Source organism: Myxocyprinus asiaticus, chromosome 21 (assembly GCF_019703515.2).
Source record: "Myxocyprinus asiaticus isolate MX2 ecotype Aquarium Trade chromosome 21, UBuf_Myxa_2, whole genome shotgun sequence".
Taxonomy (NCBI): domain Eukaryota; kingdom Metazoa; phylum Chordata; class Actinopteri; order Cypriniformes; family Catostomidae; genus Myxocyprinus; species Myxocyprinus asiaticus.
Genome location: NC_059364.1, coordinates 14,272,625 through 14,291,778, shown reverse-complemented (window position 1 = coordinate 14,291,778; position 19,154 = coordinate 14,272,625). Strand labels below are relative to the sequence as shown.

The window sequence follows — 19,154 nt, the reverse complement described above, 5'->3', positions numbered from 1 at the left end:
ATTATCCTCCATGCCCAGTAGGTGGCGATATGCACGAATAATGCGAATTGCCATTAACAAAATAAGAATGTGAAAGTGGAGATTGATAGTAAAAAAGGACTTATATTGATCTGTTTCTCACCCACACCTATCACACCACTTCCGAAGATATAGGTTTAACTACTGGGGTCGGATGGAATAGTTTTATGTTGCCTTTATGTCCTTTTGGAGTTTCAAATTGTTGGTAACCATTCACTTGCATTGTATGGACACACAGATCTGAGATATGTTTTCTACAAATCTCTGTGTTAAGCAAAAGAAAAAAAGTCATACACATCTGGGATGGCATGAGGTTGTGTAAATGATGAGAGAATTTTCATTTTTGGGTGAACTAAACCTTTAATTAAACACAATATTATTACAATTATGACTTGTCTGTGTTAACAATATGTCAGTATAAAACTCAGAGCTGCAAGGTGCCTATGTGTCTTAACATGGTAATACAAACTACCAGCTTCTGTATACTATTCCATTCCAGTCACTGTACAGTAAGTCAAATAAACATTTCTGCTCTACAAAATACAGTATTACTCTACTATATAACAATAATATATTATGACATACTGTCTGACATATACTGTATATAAATATGACAGAATGTCATACTGTAAGTGAATCTAAACCTTTACTTTCAATTTCCTTTTTGCTTGCCTCCGCCTGCAAGATTTCATCTCTGGTTATGCAAAGAAAACAGTCAAAGACGTCTGTCTAGCACTTTTACATAGGAAAACAACTGAAAAACAGCGTGGACAGACTCAAAAACGCGTTTGGTGTGAATGTGTTCTTCACATTGACACAGCACTATTTCAAGTTTCTCAGTTTCCTCTCAAAAAAAGGAGACTTTTGTTTTAAATGACTGTAGGTAAATATCTACATCATCCAGCGCTCTGTTTGTGTTCCATGTTCTTAAATGTTTTAATGAGTGAGAAACTGCTGTAAATGATTCACTGAGATAGCAGTCCGAACAAATCTGACTAACACGTTTGGCCAATTCACTGAAAAGAACTGACTCAAAAGAGTGATTAATCTGTGAATCGGGCATCACTAGTTTTGATTCCACACAGTCGAAAGAAGTACGGGACACATGTCATGATCGCTGATATTGTAAGTCAGGGAAATGTTTTTCAGTTAAGTGAAAGTGTTCATGGTTTAATTTTGAAAGGACTCGACTGGTCTCTGGGAAAAGTCAGAATCCATACTTAAAATGCTACCAAGTCCATGACAAGACGAAGACTACAAAAATATAGTCTCGAGACCAAGTCAGAGTCCAGTCTAGAGTATTACAGCACTGGCTTAAAGTTGGATAGTATGTGATTAGAGATGCAGGGCTTGTTTCTCCATCACATAGCCTGACCCATGTTCTTGTTCATTGTATTTTCTGAGTGCCAGCTTTACAGGTCACATACAGAGGTTGCTCAACAAATATCTGACAGACTGAGTTGTAAAATTTCGATTATGGTCTATTTTATCTGTCATATTAATTTACATTTCCCTGATATGTACTGTAGTATATTTGATGTTGTCTCGATAAAGACAACATTTCCAGTTAAAAATGACATACACAATGTATGATAGTCCTAACTGTAGAGAGCACATCAATATGAAGAAAATTTTTAAATCCTGGCCAGATGCTTTTTTCAGGTTAGGAAAAAAAAAAGACATGTCTGGGAAAAAGAGGAAGTATGGTCACCCTAATGATGTCATTTAAACATGGTGGCAACTAAGGAGATGTACACAATGATAAACATGAACTAAGCAAATAAAATACATGTCAAAGTTCTGACATTATTTGATAAAACCTGTTTAGCAAATATTTGCAGAGACAAGTGTGCAAAGCATGGTTATTGATGCCATATCCCATATCTAACATTGATCGGGACGCAGCATTAGTTCCAACCCAAAACAAATACATCTGAACCAGCTAATCAAGGTCTTCAATTTCTGCTTAAACATTGCAGGCAGGTGTACTGAAGCAGGGTTGCTAATTTCCTGTTGCTGGACTTCCTGTTCCTGTTGCTGCTGGCGCCTAGCTCGAATATGTGTTTGTAGCCTTCTAGCTTTCTTAGCATTGCTTATCTTTCTGTTTTCAGCGTTTAATCTTTAATCTCTGCCATTTCACACCTTTTTTTCCCCCCGCATTATACTCTTATCGCGATTCAACTGCGTGCATTTATCCGCATGCATCCGCGTTCTATTTTTTGCATGATAAAACTGTGTGTATTTTTAACATGCGCATTTTCTCCACTGTGTTACACGGATTATTGCATCGATCTCAAAGCACTGCTTATCAAGAACAACCATAACGACAAACAGTTGCGTGAGAGATTCACATCGTTCTCAAACCCTCGCCGCTCAAGAACAACCATAACAACAACAACAACAACAACAACAACAACAACAACAACAACAACAAACAACTGCGGTAAGTCATGGTATCTGCTCATGTTATTGCTTCCTGCATTACATGCCACGTTTACTATAGCTTCTTCCGTCAGCAGTGAGGGATTTACATGTGATAAATGTAAGGAATTAGTCAGGCTGACAGAGAAGTTTAATGAGTTAGAGACACGCGTCCGAATGCTAGTGGAGGTCAGTGTGAAAGAAGCCAGTGGATACCGTTTCGGATGCGGGTTAAACAGCGAGCAACACACACAATTTGGTTCTGGCTATAGAACCCTGCAGCATGGCATTTGGGTGACATCTTGGCAGCATAATCGGTCAGCAAAATGTGGAAATAGGACTCCAGCCACTATTGTTAAATGCATTTCGGAGGCTCGGATGTCTGACATCAGATCAAATCTGAGTGGTGTCCAGAAAATAGCATAGGATTTATAGACAACTGGAAGAGGTTTTTGGGGAAGACCTGACCTGCTAAAGAGAGATGGACTCCATCCCTCCAGGGAAGGTGCAGCTCTCCTCTCTAGTAATTTGGCTCATAGTCTTAATAGTGATAGTATTTGACTAAATGGGGCCCAGGTCAGGAAGCAGAAAAACTGGCTAATCCGAAAGTCTGCTAGCTGCCTTGAGACATCACACAGGTCACAAACTCAACAAAAAACTCAAACACATTGTATCACCTAGACATCATATAGAGACTGTGTCTGTTCCCCGAATTAACAAACAAAAAAACTGTCACTAAATAATTTAGTTGAAATTTGATTAAGGTAAAACTTAAAAAATAAGATAAACATCAAATAAAGGTAGGGCTACTAAACATTAGATCTCTTTCAACCAAAGCACTAATTGTAAATTAAATTATTATCATAGTTTGGATGCACTCTGTTTGACTGAAACCTGGCTTAAACCGGATGAGAATATTAGTTTAAATGAATCTACTCCCCCAGGTTATTGTTATAAACATGAGCCTCGTCTGAAGGGTCATCTGTTGCTGCAGTTTACAGTGAAGTTTTTGGTGTCACTCAGAGGACAGGATATAAGTTTAAGTCTTTTGAAGTAATAATGCTTAATGTGACACTGTCAGATGCAAATACAAAATCTCTGTTGTCTTTTGCCCTTGCTACAGTATACAGATCAACCAGGCCACATTCAGATTTCCTTGGTGAATTTGCAAATTTTCTATCTGATCTAGTGGTTACTGAGGATAGAGATTTAATTGTTGGTGACTTCAACATTCACATAGATAATGAAAATGACACATTAGCATTTATCAATATTCTCAACTCGCCTGGAGTCAGACCAAATGTGACATGACCAACTCCTCACTATAATCATACACTAGATTTAATTCTGTCTATGGAGTTGATGTTGATACTATAGAAATTCTGCCACAGAGTGATGACATCTCAGATCATTACCTCATCTCTTGTATGTTGCAGTCAGTTAATGTTACTCAACTGACACCACACTATCATTCAGGTAGAACTATTTTTTCAACCACTAAAGATAGCTTCACTAATAATCTTCTGGTTTTATCTCATAGTAAGCCAAAAAGTATTGAAGAACTTGATGTAATAACCAAAAATATAAATACAGTCTTCTCTAGCACTCTTGATAGTGTCGCCCCCCTTCGATTAAAGAAAATTAAAGAAAAAAGTCCTGCACCATGGTACAATGATCACACTCATGCTCTCAAGAAAACAGCTCGGAAAATGGAGCGCAAGTAGAAGAATACAGGTATTTTGTGGTGCGTGGAAAGATAGTGTCTGTAGCTACAGACAGGCACTAAAAGTTGCCAGGTCAGCATATTTTAGCAAACTCATAGAAAATAACCACAACAATCCTAGGTGTTTATTCAGTACTGTGGCTAAATTGATTAGAAATAAAGCCCTACTTTACTGAACAATTTCAGTCAGGATTTAGGCCCCATCGCAGTACAGAGACTGCACTTATCAGAGTTACAAATTACTTGCTCTTATCATTTGATCGCGGCTGCATTTCTCTTCTAGTGCTCTTAGATCTTAGTGTTGCCTTCGACACCAAAAATCACAACATTCTCTTGGATTGGCTTGAGAATTATGTTGGCATTTGTGGACTTGCATTAGCATGGTTTAGGTCCTATTTAGCAGACCGCTACCACTTTGTCCAAGTTAACGAGAAATTGTCAAATCAAACAAAAGTATGGAGTGCCACAGGGATCAGTTTTAGGGCCTCTGCTTTTCTCCTTATATATGCTTCCCCTGGTAGATATTATCAGGAATCATGGTATAAGTTTTCATGGTATCTGTCCTTTGAAAATAACATTTCCAATGTTTGTAGAACAGCATTCTTCCACCTCAGAAATATTGCTAAGTTTCGACACATGCTCTCTGTTGCTGATGCCGAAAAACTAATTCATATACCTCAAGACTAGATTATTATAAAGCATTACTGGGAGGATGTCCAGCAAGTTCAATAAATGAACTTCAATTGGTTAAAATGCGTGCTTCAGGGTTTCATCTCACCACTGCTCTAGAGGGAAGTCCTCTACCGGGAATTCACTAAGAGCGGGGGAGGATGACCCCTCCTCTTCCCTGGTGCCAGCCTGATGCAGAGCAGACGCAGACGGCCCAGGCTGACTCACTTCTCACAGGACCCATCCACACACAACCCTTTCAATAATAATCAAAAAGCCGGCCAATTAGTTCCCAAAGTTTGTGGATGGGTGAGGCGAGGACTAACCACCACCTCAACATTATGCTTGTTGGGCCTCATGTATTCAGATAGAAGACAAAGGCAGGACTAATACAGTCATAAAAACCTAACTCAAGCCCCCACCTTCCAAGTCGTAAATCTTACTGATAAAAATCGCGCCAAAATCAAACAAAGGGAGTCCAAAACAGACTACAAATCCATGAAGCCTTGCTCACTAAAGGATCGAACTCTCAACTCCTATTGGATGAGGCACACAACAGAACATCCCTCAAACATGACATCATCAGGAGTTGAAATACCTCCTGAAATGCTTCCAGGATTTGCTTCCAGCGACTTTGTTTGCAGCGTGTGGATGCAGCTTTTTGCTGCTCTCTGGTGCAACCTCGTGGCACAAGGAAGTAACGTCCGACTTGAAACTGTAGCCATACAATCTCCATCTCGCTGGACGAGTTGAGATTACTCTGTGTTCCACCGAACACTCTAACGGATCCGAAGGAGACTGCCGAGCAATTTGCATCTTCATCTGTTTGCCTACAGAAGTGAAGAGATTAAAGATTTATCTTCCATCTTCAATCAAGTCGACATTTCTGAGTTCTCCGCCAGCCCGCCAAGAATCAACAGCCGTACCGCCCGCCGACAGAGCGAGGAAAAGGCCTCCCGTCATCACCCGAGCCTCAAGGAACCAGGTCAGAGTTAAAGGACGGAGGAAAACACATTCTACCTGTGTCCTCATGCGATTCAAGTAAGAGGTTTACGTCTGGGCAGAGATAGAATATTATAGTGTGTTATTCTTGTGTTTCAAGGTTTTTGCTTGTACAGTTTACGGATCGCCATGTCCGCTCATTATTAATACTCAGGGTATTAATTATCACAAATTTGTTTTGCTGTATTGTGGTCCAACCAAATTGGATTGTTGTGCAATTTCGCCATCGCAGGTGAGACAGCAACTGAGTTCATCCATTAAAGAGTCAAATAACACAGGACTTTTACAAGCCGTCCACCTCGTCTCTGTTTCATGTTTCATTGATGTTAACAATTAACGAGTATCTTTGATAATTGTTGATTTAAAGGATTTAAAAAAGCTAACATTGATTCTCATCAATGTTCTATTGATTTTAATAATTAATAATTATCTTTGATAATTATTAATTATTGCTAATAACCAAACTTGCTCCTAAACGTAGCACACTACATTTACTGGAGCCCTATATGAGGTTTTAATGAGTTAGATTAAATTGATTAATTTAAATATTAATTAATAACTACAGAAATAATTATTAATTATTTCTGATAGTAACACTGATCTAAACAACCAGTAAAGCCCTACATGTTTTTGTCTCCGGAACATTATCGTGACAGTCACTACAGGATAATCATGAATATCCCCATGCACACACCTCACCCGATTATTTGCATCCAGTGCCCCGTTTTGAACCAAGCATTGATGAATGGAGGTTTGATTACAACCTGAATCCACCAAGGCTTGGTATGTAACCCCCTTAACAATTACCAGTATCTGGTACATCCCTACTCAATTGGAGGTGCTCTGTGGAGCGCCGGGGACCTGGATCAAGGCCCCCACCTCCATTACCAGGCACAGATCTCGGACATGACCCGGCTCCCCGCAACTCCAGCAGACCAGCCCAAGCTTCCTGCCCACACCTGTGGAGGCAGGTTCCCTCATCTGAGATGAAGACAGAGGAGAGACGGGGTTTGTTGGTGCAGGGATCCCCCAAGACCAGGGAGCTGGTTTTGGGGGAATGTTTCCCCATTTCCGGGGGAAATGGAACAGGTCAGAAGGAAGGAGGGGGTAGGGAGAGAGCCGGGGATGAGACAACGGGGGGGGGAAAGGGCGTGGGGCACACCGGCCCTCGGATACACTGCCAGATGATTATCCGCCAGCTGGACCGCTCCATCCAGCGATACCAGCCGGTGGCACTGGACCCACTCAGCCATCCCCTTTGGCAGCCGGGAGACGAACCGCTTCAGCATCGCTGTCCTCCTTAGCCAGCACCCACCGCTGGCAGGCATCACGGAGCTGCTGAGCAAAAGCAAACAGGCAGCCAACCTCTCTCAGCATCAAGGAGCAGAAGAGCTGGCGGTGTTCTTCTGGGCTGTGGCTGATCCGTTGTAGGATAGACTTCTTCGATATCGCGCAGTCCAGGAGGTCGGTGACCGGAAGTTTTTGAGCTGCGATCTGGGCTTCCCCGGTCAGCAGCGGCAAAATATGTACTGCCCATTGCTCCTCCGGCCATCTCAGGGCTTTGGCTGTGTTTAAAGAGCTCAAGATAGGTCTCCGGATCATCTTGAGACCGCATCTTCACGAGCAACACGGGTGTCTGTCTCACTCTCTCTCCACACTCTGAGGTCTGGCCCCTTTTATTTCCCCTGTCTCTCACTGCAAGCACAGAAATAAGCAATTACCAGCAATTCATCTCAGGTGAGAACCGTTACCGCTTACTCTCTTTCCAGACGAACTCTCGACCATGCCCTCGCCTCCACAATACCTTTTATCGCGTCACTGTCTCAGCCTCTTCTATCTCTCTCAGTTTGATTTCCGAGTACTCCGGTTAAAAAAAAATAAGGCTTGGCATAGAAATGCATCTACTCAGTAAATATTGACTACATTTTCATTTTTGGATGAACTATCACTTTAAGTGCAGTTACTTATTTCTCATAAAACCCACTGTTTTTGCACATACGCCCACAGAAAGCGCTAGCACTCCCAAACATGCCCAGATGTGTGTTGCCTAGGCACAAAAATTACAATTTGATTTAGTGCTAGACAGACAGATTGACAAATATAAGGAAAAAGTGTTATAGACAGAATTATTTTTTTTGTTATAGAAAGTAAAAGATAGATGAGACATACAGTAGCGCACAGTCATAGCACTGCGCCTATCACAGATATGAAAATAGAGCATGATGACAACTCAATGAAACCAAATGACAAATTATAATGACAAGTTAAAAGGATGGAAACAAAGATGTTTTAACAATGTCTGTAAAAAAAAAAAATAAAAAAATAAAAAAAAAATCAACATTCATAATTACAGATGCAGTCTAACTCCCTCTATTGCTCTCCTTCCCTGCAGCGACATCATACTGTGTGTTTGTACTCACTGTTGTGTTTGAAGACTCTAATGGTTGCCCCCGACAACCTGGCTCCCAGGATGAGGGAAGTGTGATTTAGCTCATCGCTCAGGATCAGACAGCCCTGGAAACAGACACGTTACTGTGCACCTCTTAACACATAATGAAGCAGCAATGCACAAATAACACATAGTGTCATAAGTATTAAATAACATTGTGGGAGGACTATTGTAATTGTTTCCTTAACAAAGGACAGTGATATAATCAAAAATCAAGTCCTTCTTGGCATTAACTCAGCGCTAAGCAAACTTATGACAACCATGAAACACGGCACTCCAAAAAGTAAGGAGGTTTGTTCAGAGAGCTACTTTGAAACTCTTAAGTTTGCAAGGTTACAAGCTACTCATAATTTAAAGCAGCTGAAGTCAACATGAAATCAAAATTTACCTGATTTACTTTCTTAATGTATGTTACCAGTCATATTGTGCACAATTAATCAACGTATGCTATTCCAAATAAAAATGTATATGTCCAAAACCACCTAGCTCCATTCAATCCATCCATTGGCATGTAACAGCCACTTTTAACAATCCAATAATTTTATGATGGACAAAATCCAAGTATCACAGAACTGCCTGTGTCACTGTGCAATATATTATAAGATAATATTATAGATTGCTTAAGTAAAATGGGTTGCGAATGGTGTTTCACATTGACTTAATGAACTGTTTCTCAAAAATGAACAAGACTTCCTAATGCTATTTGAGAGGGAGTATACAAGAGAGTGCATTTGATTTTTGTCTCATCATGCTTTGTTGTAAGGCTGTGTGCAATACAATGTGACATAAAAACCAGTGATGCAGTGTTCTGTCATGATTCACTGCTACCTGTTAGATAAAAAGCTCATTACTAGAAACAAGCTTTTTTTAAAAAAATAAAACAATGTTAGTAGCATTGCTTATAGTTAAGTTACTCCCCAACACTGTCATTGACAAAGTAGGCACTTTACTCTTGTGTGAGACGAGGTTTGGCTCTGCCAATGCAAACTGGACAGGCAGGGCTGATGATGATGTCCTTATAGCTGCAGAGCTTGGCCTTGGGCAAGCATGGTCTGATCCCACAATAACAGCTGCTGTCACTTACTCTTCACCTTGAGAGACCTTGAACTGATACCTCCTCCACAAGGCACAAGTAGTACGACCCTTTGCTTAAGCAATACCTCAAGGCTCTGACATCACCAGGATTCAGATGCAAGGTGGCTTTCCTTGAGGAAATCTCCCCCTATAACACCATTCCCACCAGTTTCTTGGCATCTCATTCAGAGCCTGGGGTCTTCTCATCTCAGCTTATGCCAAACACATCATTAGGCCCAGCATAAACACACCCTAATGAGATGACCTAAACAATCACTGTCAGTTCTCAACGGTTTCTATGATTAAGAAATACTTAATTGCAGACAGCCAGATATAAAAATTTTATATCACACTTGTGTGCTCACTTCAACAGATAAAATGGAAAGATGTACAACAGATGTAAAAATAAAGGAGGCACCAACCAGGATTAATAATTAATGTTTAAACGCTAACCTTTCCCACCAGAGCAGGAATGTTCATGGAGTTGGTGGCAAAGCCCATTCCAAATGCCATGGCAGATTCCATGCCCAAGAACTCTGCCACAAGTCGCTCCAGTTTCTCATGGATGCTGAGGTTGCCTGTAAAATAGACCAAGAAATAAAGGTTGTCATTTAGCAGATGCTCTTATCTAAAGTGACTCCTGTTATAAGATTACACTTATTACAGGAGTCTCTAAGTGAGAGAAAGTGTTTTACATCTACAAGTTTTGTGCCAGTAGGGGGTTTTAAGGAAGGACTGAGTCCATTGTAAGTGCCACACTTGATCCCAGATTTTTGCTTTTTTTTTTCGTCAAAACATTATTTTTATGGTACTCAATATTAGGCCACAAATTCTGTCAATTGAGCTTCACTTCTATCGAACTCAGAATATTCCTTTAAGACTGTCAATAGCTTGAGAAGCCTTTTGAACAAATACAATCCAAGGTCATAACTCTCCACGTCCACCGCAAGTTATTGAGGCTCAATACCAATAAACAACAGGTTTCTTGAAGTATTTTGACAGGACCAAAGAACAACAATCCTCATTCATTTTTCTTTGAAAAAAGTGAAAATAAATTAAGATTTTTTTTTTTTAGGGAGGTCACGTGACGCCATGCAAGAAGCAGACGTGTGAGCAATGAGTTCTGCGCACTTTGCTAATTTTTTATTATTCTCATGTTATAATCTGGTGAAATTCGATACACCCAGTTACACATTTGCTCTTTGAGGTAAAACATGGCAAAGAAGTCAAAATCCTCATGCTCTGGAGACATTAGAAGACACTTACATGTTCAGGATGAAAGCCCTGACAGGCCTACAGACCGGGGACTCGATTTAGATGGTGCGGCGGGAGAGGAGATCCAGCGTCAGTTGTCCAACATGTCAATGATGCTGACGAAGGTTCTTGCTGACTTTGAGGATCTCGCTGTAATACGTCGATCGATTACGGCGATGGAAATAAAATTTTCTGAGTTAGTTACAAGAGTGGCAGATGCTGAGAAACAAATCGATTATTTGGAGTCTTCGGAGAGGGAATCATCCGCTAATTCGCCCGCGAACAAAGTTGATTTGGAACAGGTTCTTGAAAAGCTTGAAGATCTTGAGAATAGAAGCCGCAGGAATAACGTTCGAATAGTTGGAATTCCTGAGCATGAGGAGGGCAGAGATATGGTGAAATTCCTGGACGTGCTCTTCCCGAGTCTGCTCGACATAACAGGCCACAAGCTGGAAATCGAGGGAGCTCACAGTCCCTGCTCGCAGATCTGCTGAGGGAGACTGCCCCGATCAATCCTGGCCAGATTTCTGAGATCATCCGATAAAGATCTTGTGTTGTGCCAGACGATGAGCAAAGGAAAGCTTTCTTGGAAGAATCATAATATTTTCTTGTTCCCGGACTTTGCGAGTTCGACAAGAGAGAAACACGATCGGTTCAGGGAATGCAAGAAACTCTTGCATCAACGTAAGATCACTTTTGCATTGATGTTTCCGGCCAAGCTGAGAATAGAAGTGAAGGATGGTCGCAAAGTATTTACATGTCCCAATCAGGCAATGTCTTTTATAGAATCAATGGGTGAGTAAACCATCAGGTGTTTCTCATATGAGTGGGTCGACTCGCTGTACTTACTCTGACTTTCAAGGAAGCTGGGCGTCATTTTGGTTTCTTTTGCATTGACGGAAGAACACTTTTACATTGAAGTTCCTGGCCAGTTTGAGAGTGGACACTACGGATGACCGCAAAATATCTACATGCTGCTCACACAAAGGATGTCTTTTATAAAGTTGACGGATTGAGTAAGTCATGGTATATACTTTATGCAGCTCCGAGTGAATTGACTTAATCATCTGGGGAACTGGGATGCCGGATTTGTTTCTTTTTGCGTTGGTTCCGCCTAGCGGCTGGAGAATGTTCTGCTGAATAACACTCCTTTGGAACAGCTGGGGATTAATCTTTCATTCTTTGTGCTTATGCCTCCTGCTGGCCGGAGTTTGTTTTGTTGAGTATTTTTACGGGACACTGGAATGATTACGTCATCTGCTGAACTCATAACGCCTGGCTCACTGATCATTCGTTTGTCTGTCCGAGGAATCTGAACAGTTTTATATCGGCTGGAATTTGTTTTGTGGAGGTTCACACCTTTGAGACAGTTCTGTGAATTAATCTACATGTTCTTTGTGTTCATTCTGCCTATTGGCTGGGGTTTATTTTACAAAGTATTTTCTGTTATGTAATTTTGCCTCACAAATTTGTGGCAAAATTGTGCATTCCGATGTCAAATTTGTCGTGGGGGCTCGTGGGCGTTCATGGACCTTTTGAGTTTAGAGGGATCGTCGCCGGTTGGCGCTGTCGTGCGTGGGGTTAATGCGCATGTTTTTCTTTTTTCTGTTTGTTTTGATCGGGGAGAAGTTCGGGGTTTGATTGTTTCACTAATGGGGAATGTGGTCTGTATTATTTTATTTTTGACACACAATTTATTTTTTCTACAATATCAAAATGTCAATTGTTAAAAGGTGTATTATATATCTACACATGGAATGTAAATGGTTTGGGGCACCCTATAAAAAGAAGGAAGGTTATTACTTTTCTTAAACGTAAAAAATATGATATAGTGTTTCTTCAAGAAACGCATCTTTCCCTGCAGGAAGCTGAAAAATTTGGGAAGATATGAGGTGGACATGTTTTTTTTAGTGCTGGCTCAAGTAAGAGCAAGGGAGTCATTATACTGGTAAATAAACATCTACAATTCAAATGTCTCAAACGATAAATTAGGGAGAGTAATTATTGTTTTAGCTGAAATTCAGGAGCAAAGGTTTATTTTGGCTAATATTTACGCACCTAATGCTGATGATCAGGGCTTTTTTATAGACCTTGAAGGGATGTTGCAAGCCACTGGCACCACTCATGATATAATATTGGGAGGAGACTTTAATCTATTGATGGACTCAGTCCTTGATCTAATGAAGCAAAAGTGTGTAAGCCCCCTAGAGCAACATTGACGCTTCACAGGATGTGTAAAAATCTTGGTCTTACAGATATTTGGAGACTTTTGAACCCATCTGGTAGGGACTATACATTTTTTTCATGAGTCCATAAGATTTATTCTAGAATAGATTTTTATTTTGATATCTAAGTACCTCATTTCATATGTTGTTGATTGCTCAATTGGAAACATCTTAGTCTCAGATCATGCCCTGGTGAGTTTAGAGGTGTTGCCACATATAGAGAAAAATAAATCATATAGTTGGTGCTTTAATGTATCCCTTTTGCAAAATCCTGATTTCCAACAAATGTTAAAGACTGAAATCAATGCTTTTATGGAGACCAACTGGTCCTCATTATCCTCTGTGGGCGTGGCTTGGGAGGCACTTAAGGCCGTTCTAGGGGTCGGATCATAGAGTATGCCTCATTCACCAAAAAATCCAAAGCACGAGAACTCGTGGAGTTGGAAGGAAATATTAAAAGTGCAGAGGCAGAGCTGAAGCGCTGTTTGTCATCTAATGGCCTCAGAGAATTGACCAGATTGAAATATAGATATAATACTATTTTGTCACGGAAAGTGGAGTTTTGGTTATTCAGCGCAAGACAGTCATACTTTGAGTCGGGGGACAAAGCAGGAAAACTTTTGGCTAGATATATAATGCAGAGAGAGTCTTTTTCTGCCATTCCCTCAGTGAAATCTGCTGGTGGTGAAATATTTACCTTGGCCATTGATATTAATAATGCTTTTAAAGAATTCTACCTTGATCTCTATAGTTCCACTTATCTTCGTCTACTGATATAGGTATTAGAAACTTTGTGGAACCATTAGAACTCCCTAAATTGACGACTGATCCAAAAAATTCTCTTGAATCTAAGATAACCTTGGAGGAGCTTGATGAGGTAATTAAGGCCCTACCTACAGGCAAGACTCCGGGGCCTGACGGCATTGCCGCTGAGTTTTTCAAATCTTATGCTACAGAACTGGCTCCACTTTTGTTAGAAGTTTATACGGAATCATTAAAGAATAGAAAGCTCCCGCCAACCATGACACAAGCCCGGATCAGTCGGATTCTTAAAAAGGACAAAGATCCAAGCGAGTGTAAAAGTTAACGTCCAATTTCCCTGATCCACTTAGATGTAAACATTTTGTCAAAAATTCTGGCTAACCGATTAAGTAAAGCTATGACATCACTTATACATATAGATCAGGTGGGGTTTATTTGGGGCCATAGCTCTTCTGATAACATTAGGCGTTTCATCAATATCATGTGGTCAGTAGTGAATGATCAATCTCCGGTCACTGCCATCTCACTTGATGCCGAAAAGGTGTTTGATATGGTAGAATGGGATTATCTTTTTAAGATTTTGGAAATGTATGGGTTTGGGAGTACTTTTATTGGTTGGATTAAGTTACTTTATAGACACCCTGTAGCAGCGGTACTAACAAATGGACTAATTTCAGATTATTTTACTCTGGATAGGGGCACCCGTCAGGGTTGCCCTCTTTCCCCATTATTGTTCTGTCTTGCCCTGGAACCATTAGCAGCCGCGATAAGAAAGGAGGATGATTTTCCAGGGGTGATTGCGGGAGGTGTGGCGCATAAGCTTCTGCTTTACGCAGATGATATTTTATAATTCGTCTCCGACCCCACTAGATCTATGCCTTGCCTCCACAGAATTATTAATTCCTTTTCCAAGTTCACAGGATACAAAGTCAATTGGTCTAAATCCGAATCTTTGGCTTTGACAGCGTACTGTCCAGTAACAGCCTTCCAGCCGGGCGCCTTCCAGTGGCCCAAACAGGGCATTAAGTATTTGGGAATTTTATTCCCAGCAAATTTGTCTGATTTAGTCAGTTAATTTTGATCCCTTAATAAAAATGTTTTCGAATGATGTGGACAGGTGGGCTTCATTACACTTATCGATGATTGGGAAGGTTAATGTAATTAAAATGAATTGTATTCCAAAATTCAACTACCTGTTACAATCTCTCCCTATAGATGTCCCCCTCTCTTATTTCAGGCAATTTGATAGCATAGCGAAGTCCTTCATTTGGAATGGTAAGCGTGCCAGGTTAAATTTCAATAAGTTACATAGGCCGATGGACAAAGGTGGGCTAGGCCTACCCAAGATTCTGTTTTATTATTATGCATTCGGTCTCAGACATTTGGCTCGTTGTCGCTTCCAACTGAAAGAGCCCCTCCCTGGTTTTGCATTGAACAAGAACTTCTTGCCCCTATTTTGCCATTGCAAAGCCTTTCCATCAAATTAACCAGAGAAGTTAAATCACACCCCGTTATTTCACATTTGCACTCAGTATGGACAAAAGTGTCCAGAGTGTTTAATTCAGATATTTATCTAAATGTTGCCTCGAGCCTATGGCTAAACCCCAAACTACGCATTAATAAGTCCCCTTTTTTGTTGGTCTGAGTGGATTGCGAGGGGGGTTAATACACTCTGTGATCTTTATGAGAGTGGTGTGATGAGATCCTTTGAAAATTTAGTTCAATATTTTGGGATCCCCAGATCTCAGTTTTTTAGTTATCTTCAGCTACGACACTTGCTCTGTACTATTTTTGGGAATAGCATACACCCCCCTAGAGTGGCAGATACTCTGGGAGAGGTGATTTCTGCTTTTGGAAAAGGCCATGAGGCATCAGTGTATTACTCTTTATTAATTCAGACTCTGGGGGACGGAGTCTCAACCACTCTCAAAAGATTATGCGAGAGGGATTTAGACCTGGAATTGGAGGAGGGAGAATAGGCTAGCATTTTTAAAAAACATAAAAACTGCATCTAGAGATGCAAGGGTGCACCTTCTACAATTCAAGATTTTACATCGGTTCTATTGGACCCCCTCTAAATTGTATATGCTTGGTCTTAAAGACACACCCACCTGCTGGAGATGCCAATCAGAGTATTTATATTTAACCCATGTCTTTTGGGGGTGTGTTGAAATTCAAAGTTTTGGTTAATGGTGCAGAGTCTAGTATGCGAGGTGTTAGGTATTCAGGTATTAATCTGCCCCAGACTCTGTATCTTGGGTGATGGGGCGGTCATTGACATTGTAAGTAGACACATAAAGAATTGGGTCTTAACCAGTGTCATGATCACCAGGCAGATCATTTTGAGGGGCTGGAGGTTGGCTGGAGCACCCTCTTTTCAGGAGTGGTGCTCGGAGATGGGAAGGGTGGCGGCCTTTGAGGAAGTTACATTATCTAAGTACCTCATTTCATATGTTGTTGATTGCTCAATTGGAAACATCTTAGTCTCAGATCATGCCCTGGTGAGTTTAGAGGTGTTGCCACATATAGAGAAAAATAAATCATATAGTTGGTGCTTTAATGTATCCCTTTTGCAAAATCCTGATTTCCAACAAATGTTAAAGACTGAAATCAATGCTTTTATGGAGACCAACTGGTCCTCATTATCCTCTGTGGGCGTGGCTTGGGAGGCACTTAAGGCCGTTCTAGGGGTCGGATCATAGAGTATGCCTCATTCACCAAAAAATCCAAAGCACGAGAACTCGTGGAGTTGGAAGGAAATATTAAAAGTGCAGAGGCAGAGCTGAAGCGCTGTTTGTCATCTAATGGCCTCAGAGAACATTCAGAGGAACGGGGAGGTATAAAGTGTTCGTGGAGAAATGGGGCGGGTATTTGTCATTTGTGGATGTGTGATAATTGTTGTTGTGTTTTTTTATTTTATTTGTTTATTTTTTTTTATGTATTTTTTTTTGTGTGTGCATGTGTGTCTATGTCATTTAAGACCACTGTTATGTTGCTGGGGTTAGGGTGGGACTGGGAGGGGGAGGGGTAATAGCTGGGGTTAAGTTTGATTCTATGTATATATGTTTTGTTCTATGAGGTACATTTATGTGAATAAATAAATATTGTTAATCAGAAAAAGAAAAAAAAAAAGAAAAAAAAATGTAACTATTAAAATAAAAACTTTCAGCACCTGAACAATCATTGGTGATCAGATAAACCCTTCTGTTTCAATAGAAACCACCTCACAGCAGCTCTTTGGGTAAGCTAAGCACCATGAGGGAAAAGAAAAATCAGCCTTCCACACCACATCATTGGCAGAGCAGATGGCCGAAACCACAGTTCTACGGCATTGCACTTTAATAACTCATTTGACCACAGTCACAATCCTGGTCAGATTAAGCATTCCATGGTTTTGGAGAAAATTAGGTTCGAATTTCCCACACACCTCCTTCAGCTTTTGTAGTTTTTTTTGTTATTAACAATTTTTATTGCTTCTATGCAGAAATCAAATAGACACAACAGAAAATGCAGAATCAAACCACATGAAATCACAACTTTCCCCCCGAACATTAACCCCACCCGACACAAGCAATCCAGTGGTCAAAAGCCAACTGACAAAGACACATTTACAAATAGACAATAAAACAGCAAAAAACACTTAGAAACATAAAAACAAAGAACATAAAAAGCATACTTTCAAAAACAAAAAAGTTGCAACACACATATCCAAAACCACTAATCTCTCTCCACTGCCCCTCCCCAAGAGCCTTCTAAAAAGGCTAAATAGCTGCCCTATTTCCTGATGTACAAATCCAGGTTGCCTAGCCTTCTACATGCCATCTCCTCAAATGCTGATACCCTGCCCATCTCCGTGTACCACTCCTGAAATGAGGGCACTCCAGCCAACTTCCGTTCCCTAAGGATGACCTGTCTGCCGATCATAACACTGGCTAGGACCCAATTGTTTATGTACTTATCCCCTATATTAATGACCACCCTATCGCCTAAAATACAGCGTCTGGGGCAATATGAAATTTGAGTGCCCAATACGTCACACATAAAACTCTTGAACACTCAACCGAAATTCTTGGACCTTAACACACCATCAAAAAACATGGGTTGTGTCCCCATCTTCTGATTGGCATCGCCAGCAGGTGGGTGTGTCTTTAAGACCAAACCTATACAATCTAGAGGGGGTCCAATAGAATCGATGTAAAATCTTAAATTACATAAGTGGACCCTTGCATCTCTAGATGTAGACTTGATGTTTTTTTTAATCCTAGCCCACACTCCCTCCTCCAATACCAAGTTTAAATCTTTCTCCCATAATCTCTTGAGAGAAGATGAAGTTCTGTCCCCCAGACTCTGAATTAGCAGGGAGTAATACACTGATGCCTCATGACCTTTTCCAAAAGCAGTAATCACCACTCCCAGAGTATCTGTTTAGGGGGGTGTATGCTACTCCCAAAAATAGTACAAAGCAGGTGGCGCAGCTGTAAATACCCAAAGAATTGAGACCTGGGGATCTCAAAATGTTAAACCATATTTTCAAAGGTTCTCAACACTCCACTCTCATATAGGTCTCCGAGCGTATTAACCTCCCTCACAATCCACTCTGTCCAGCAGAAAGGGGACTTATTAATACATAACTTTGGGTTCAGCCATATGCTCGAGGCTACATTTAAATAAATGTCCGAATTAAACACTCTGGACACTTTTGTCCATACCATGTGCAAATACAAGAAAACGGGGTGTAACTTAACTTCTCCGGTTAGTTTGATAGAAAGGCTTTGTAATGGCGAAATAGGGGAAATAACTTCCTGTTCAATACAAAACCAGGGAGGGGCTCTCTCAGGTGGAAGCGTCCAATGAGCCAAATGTCTGAGATCAAATGCATAATAATAAAACAAAATCTTGGGTAGGCCTAGCCCACATTTGTCAATCGGCCTATGCAACTTACTGAAATGTAATCTGGGACATTTATCATTCCAAATGAAGGACTTCGCTATGCTATCAAATTGCTTGAAATAACAGAGGGGGACATCTACAGGGAGAGATTGTAGCAGGTTTTTGAATTTTGTAATACAATTCATTTTAATAACATTAACCTTCCCAGTCATAGATAAATGTAATGAAGCCCACCTGCCCACATCGCTCGAAAACCTTTTTATTAAAGGGTCAAAATTAACTAACTAAATCACACAAATTTGCTGGTAATAAAATACCCAAATACTTAATGCACTTTTTGGGCCACTGGAAGGTGCCCTGCTGAAAAGCCATTACCAGGCAGTACACTGTCAGGGCCAAAGCTTTGGATTTAGACCAATTCACTCTGTATCCTGAGAATTTAGAAAAGGAATTAATAATTCTGTGGAGACAAGGCTTAGATCTAGTAGGGTCAGAGACAAATAATAAAATATAATCTGCATAAAGCAAAAGCTTATGCGCCACACCTCCCACCGTCACCCCTGGAAAATCATCCTCCTTTCTTATATAATGATCTATGCCTTGCCTCCACAGAATTATTAATTCCTTTTCCAAGTTCACAGGATACAAAGTCAATTGGTCTAAATCC

The 19,154-nt window shown here is 40.6% G+C and overlaps 1 protein-coding gene across 3 annotated transcripts in view; it reads right to left on the bottom strand.

Moving 5' to 3' along the window:
* LOC127412383 (serine palmitoyltransferase 3-like) overlaps nt 1-19,154 on the bottom strand; it is a 68,297-nt gene that overhangs the window by 28,130 nt on the left and 21,013 nt on the right. For all 3 annotated transcript variants that reach the window (XR_007892413.1, XR_007892414.1, XM_051648693.1), the window contains exons 5-6: nt 9,810-9,934; nt 8,254-8,347 (exon numbers count right to left, since the gene is read on the bottom strand). Coding sequence is in view for 1 of the 3 variants with exons in the window: in XM_051648693.1 (XP_051504653.1) it covers nt 8,254-8,347; nt 9,810-9,934 (219 nt within the window). In the remaining 2 variants the exon portion in view is untranslated. The remainder of the gene's footprint in view (nt 1-8,253; nt 8,348-9,809; nt 9,935-19,154) is intronic.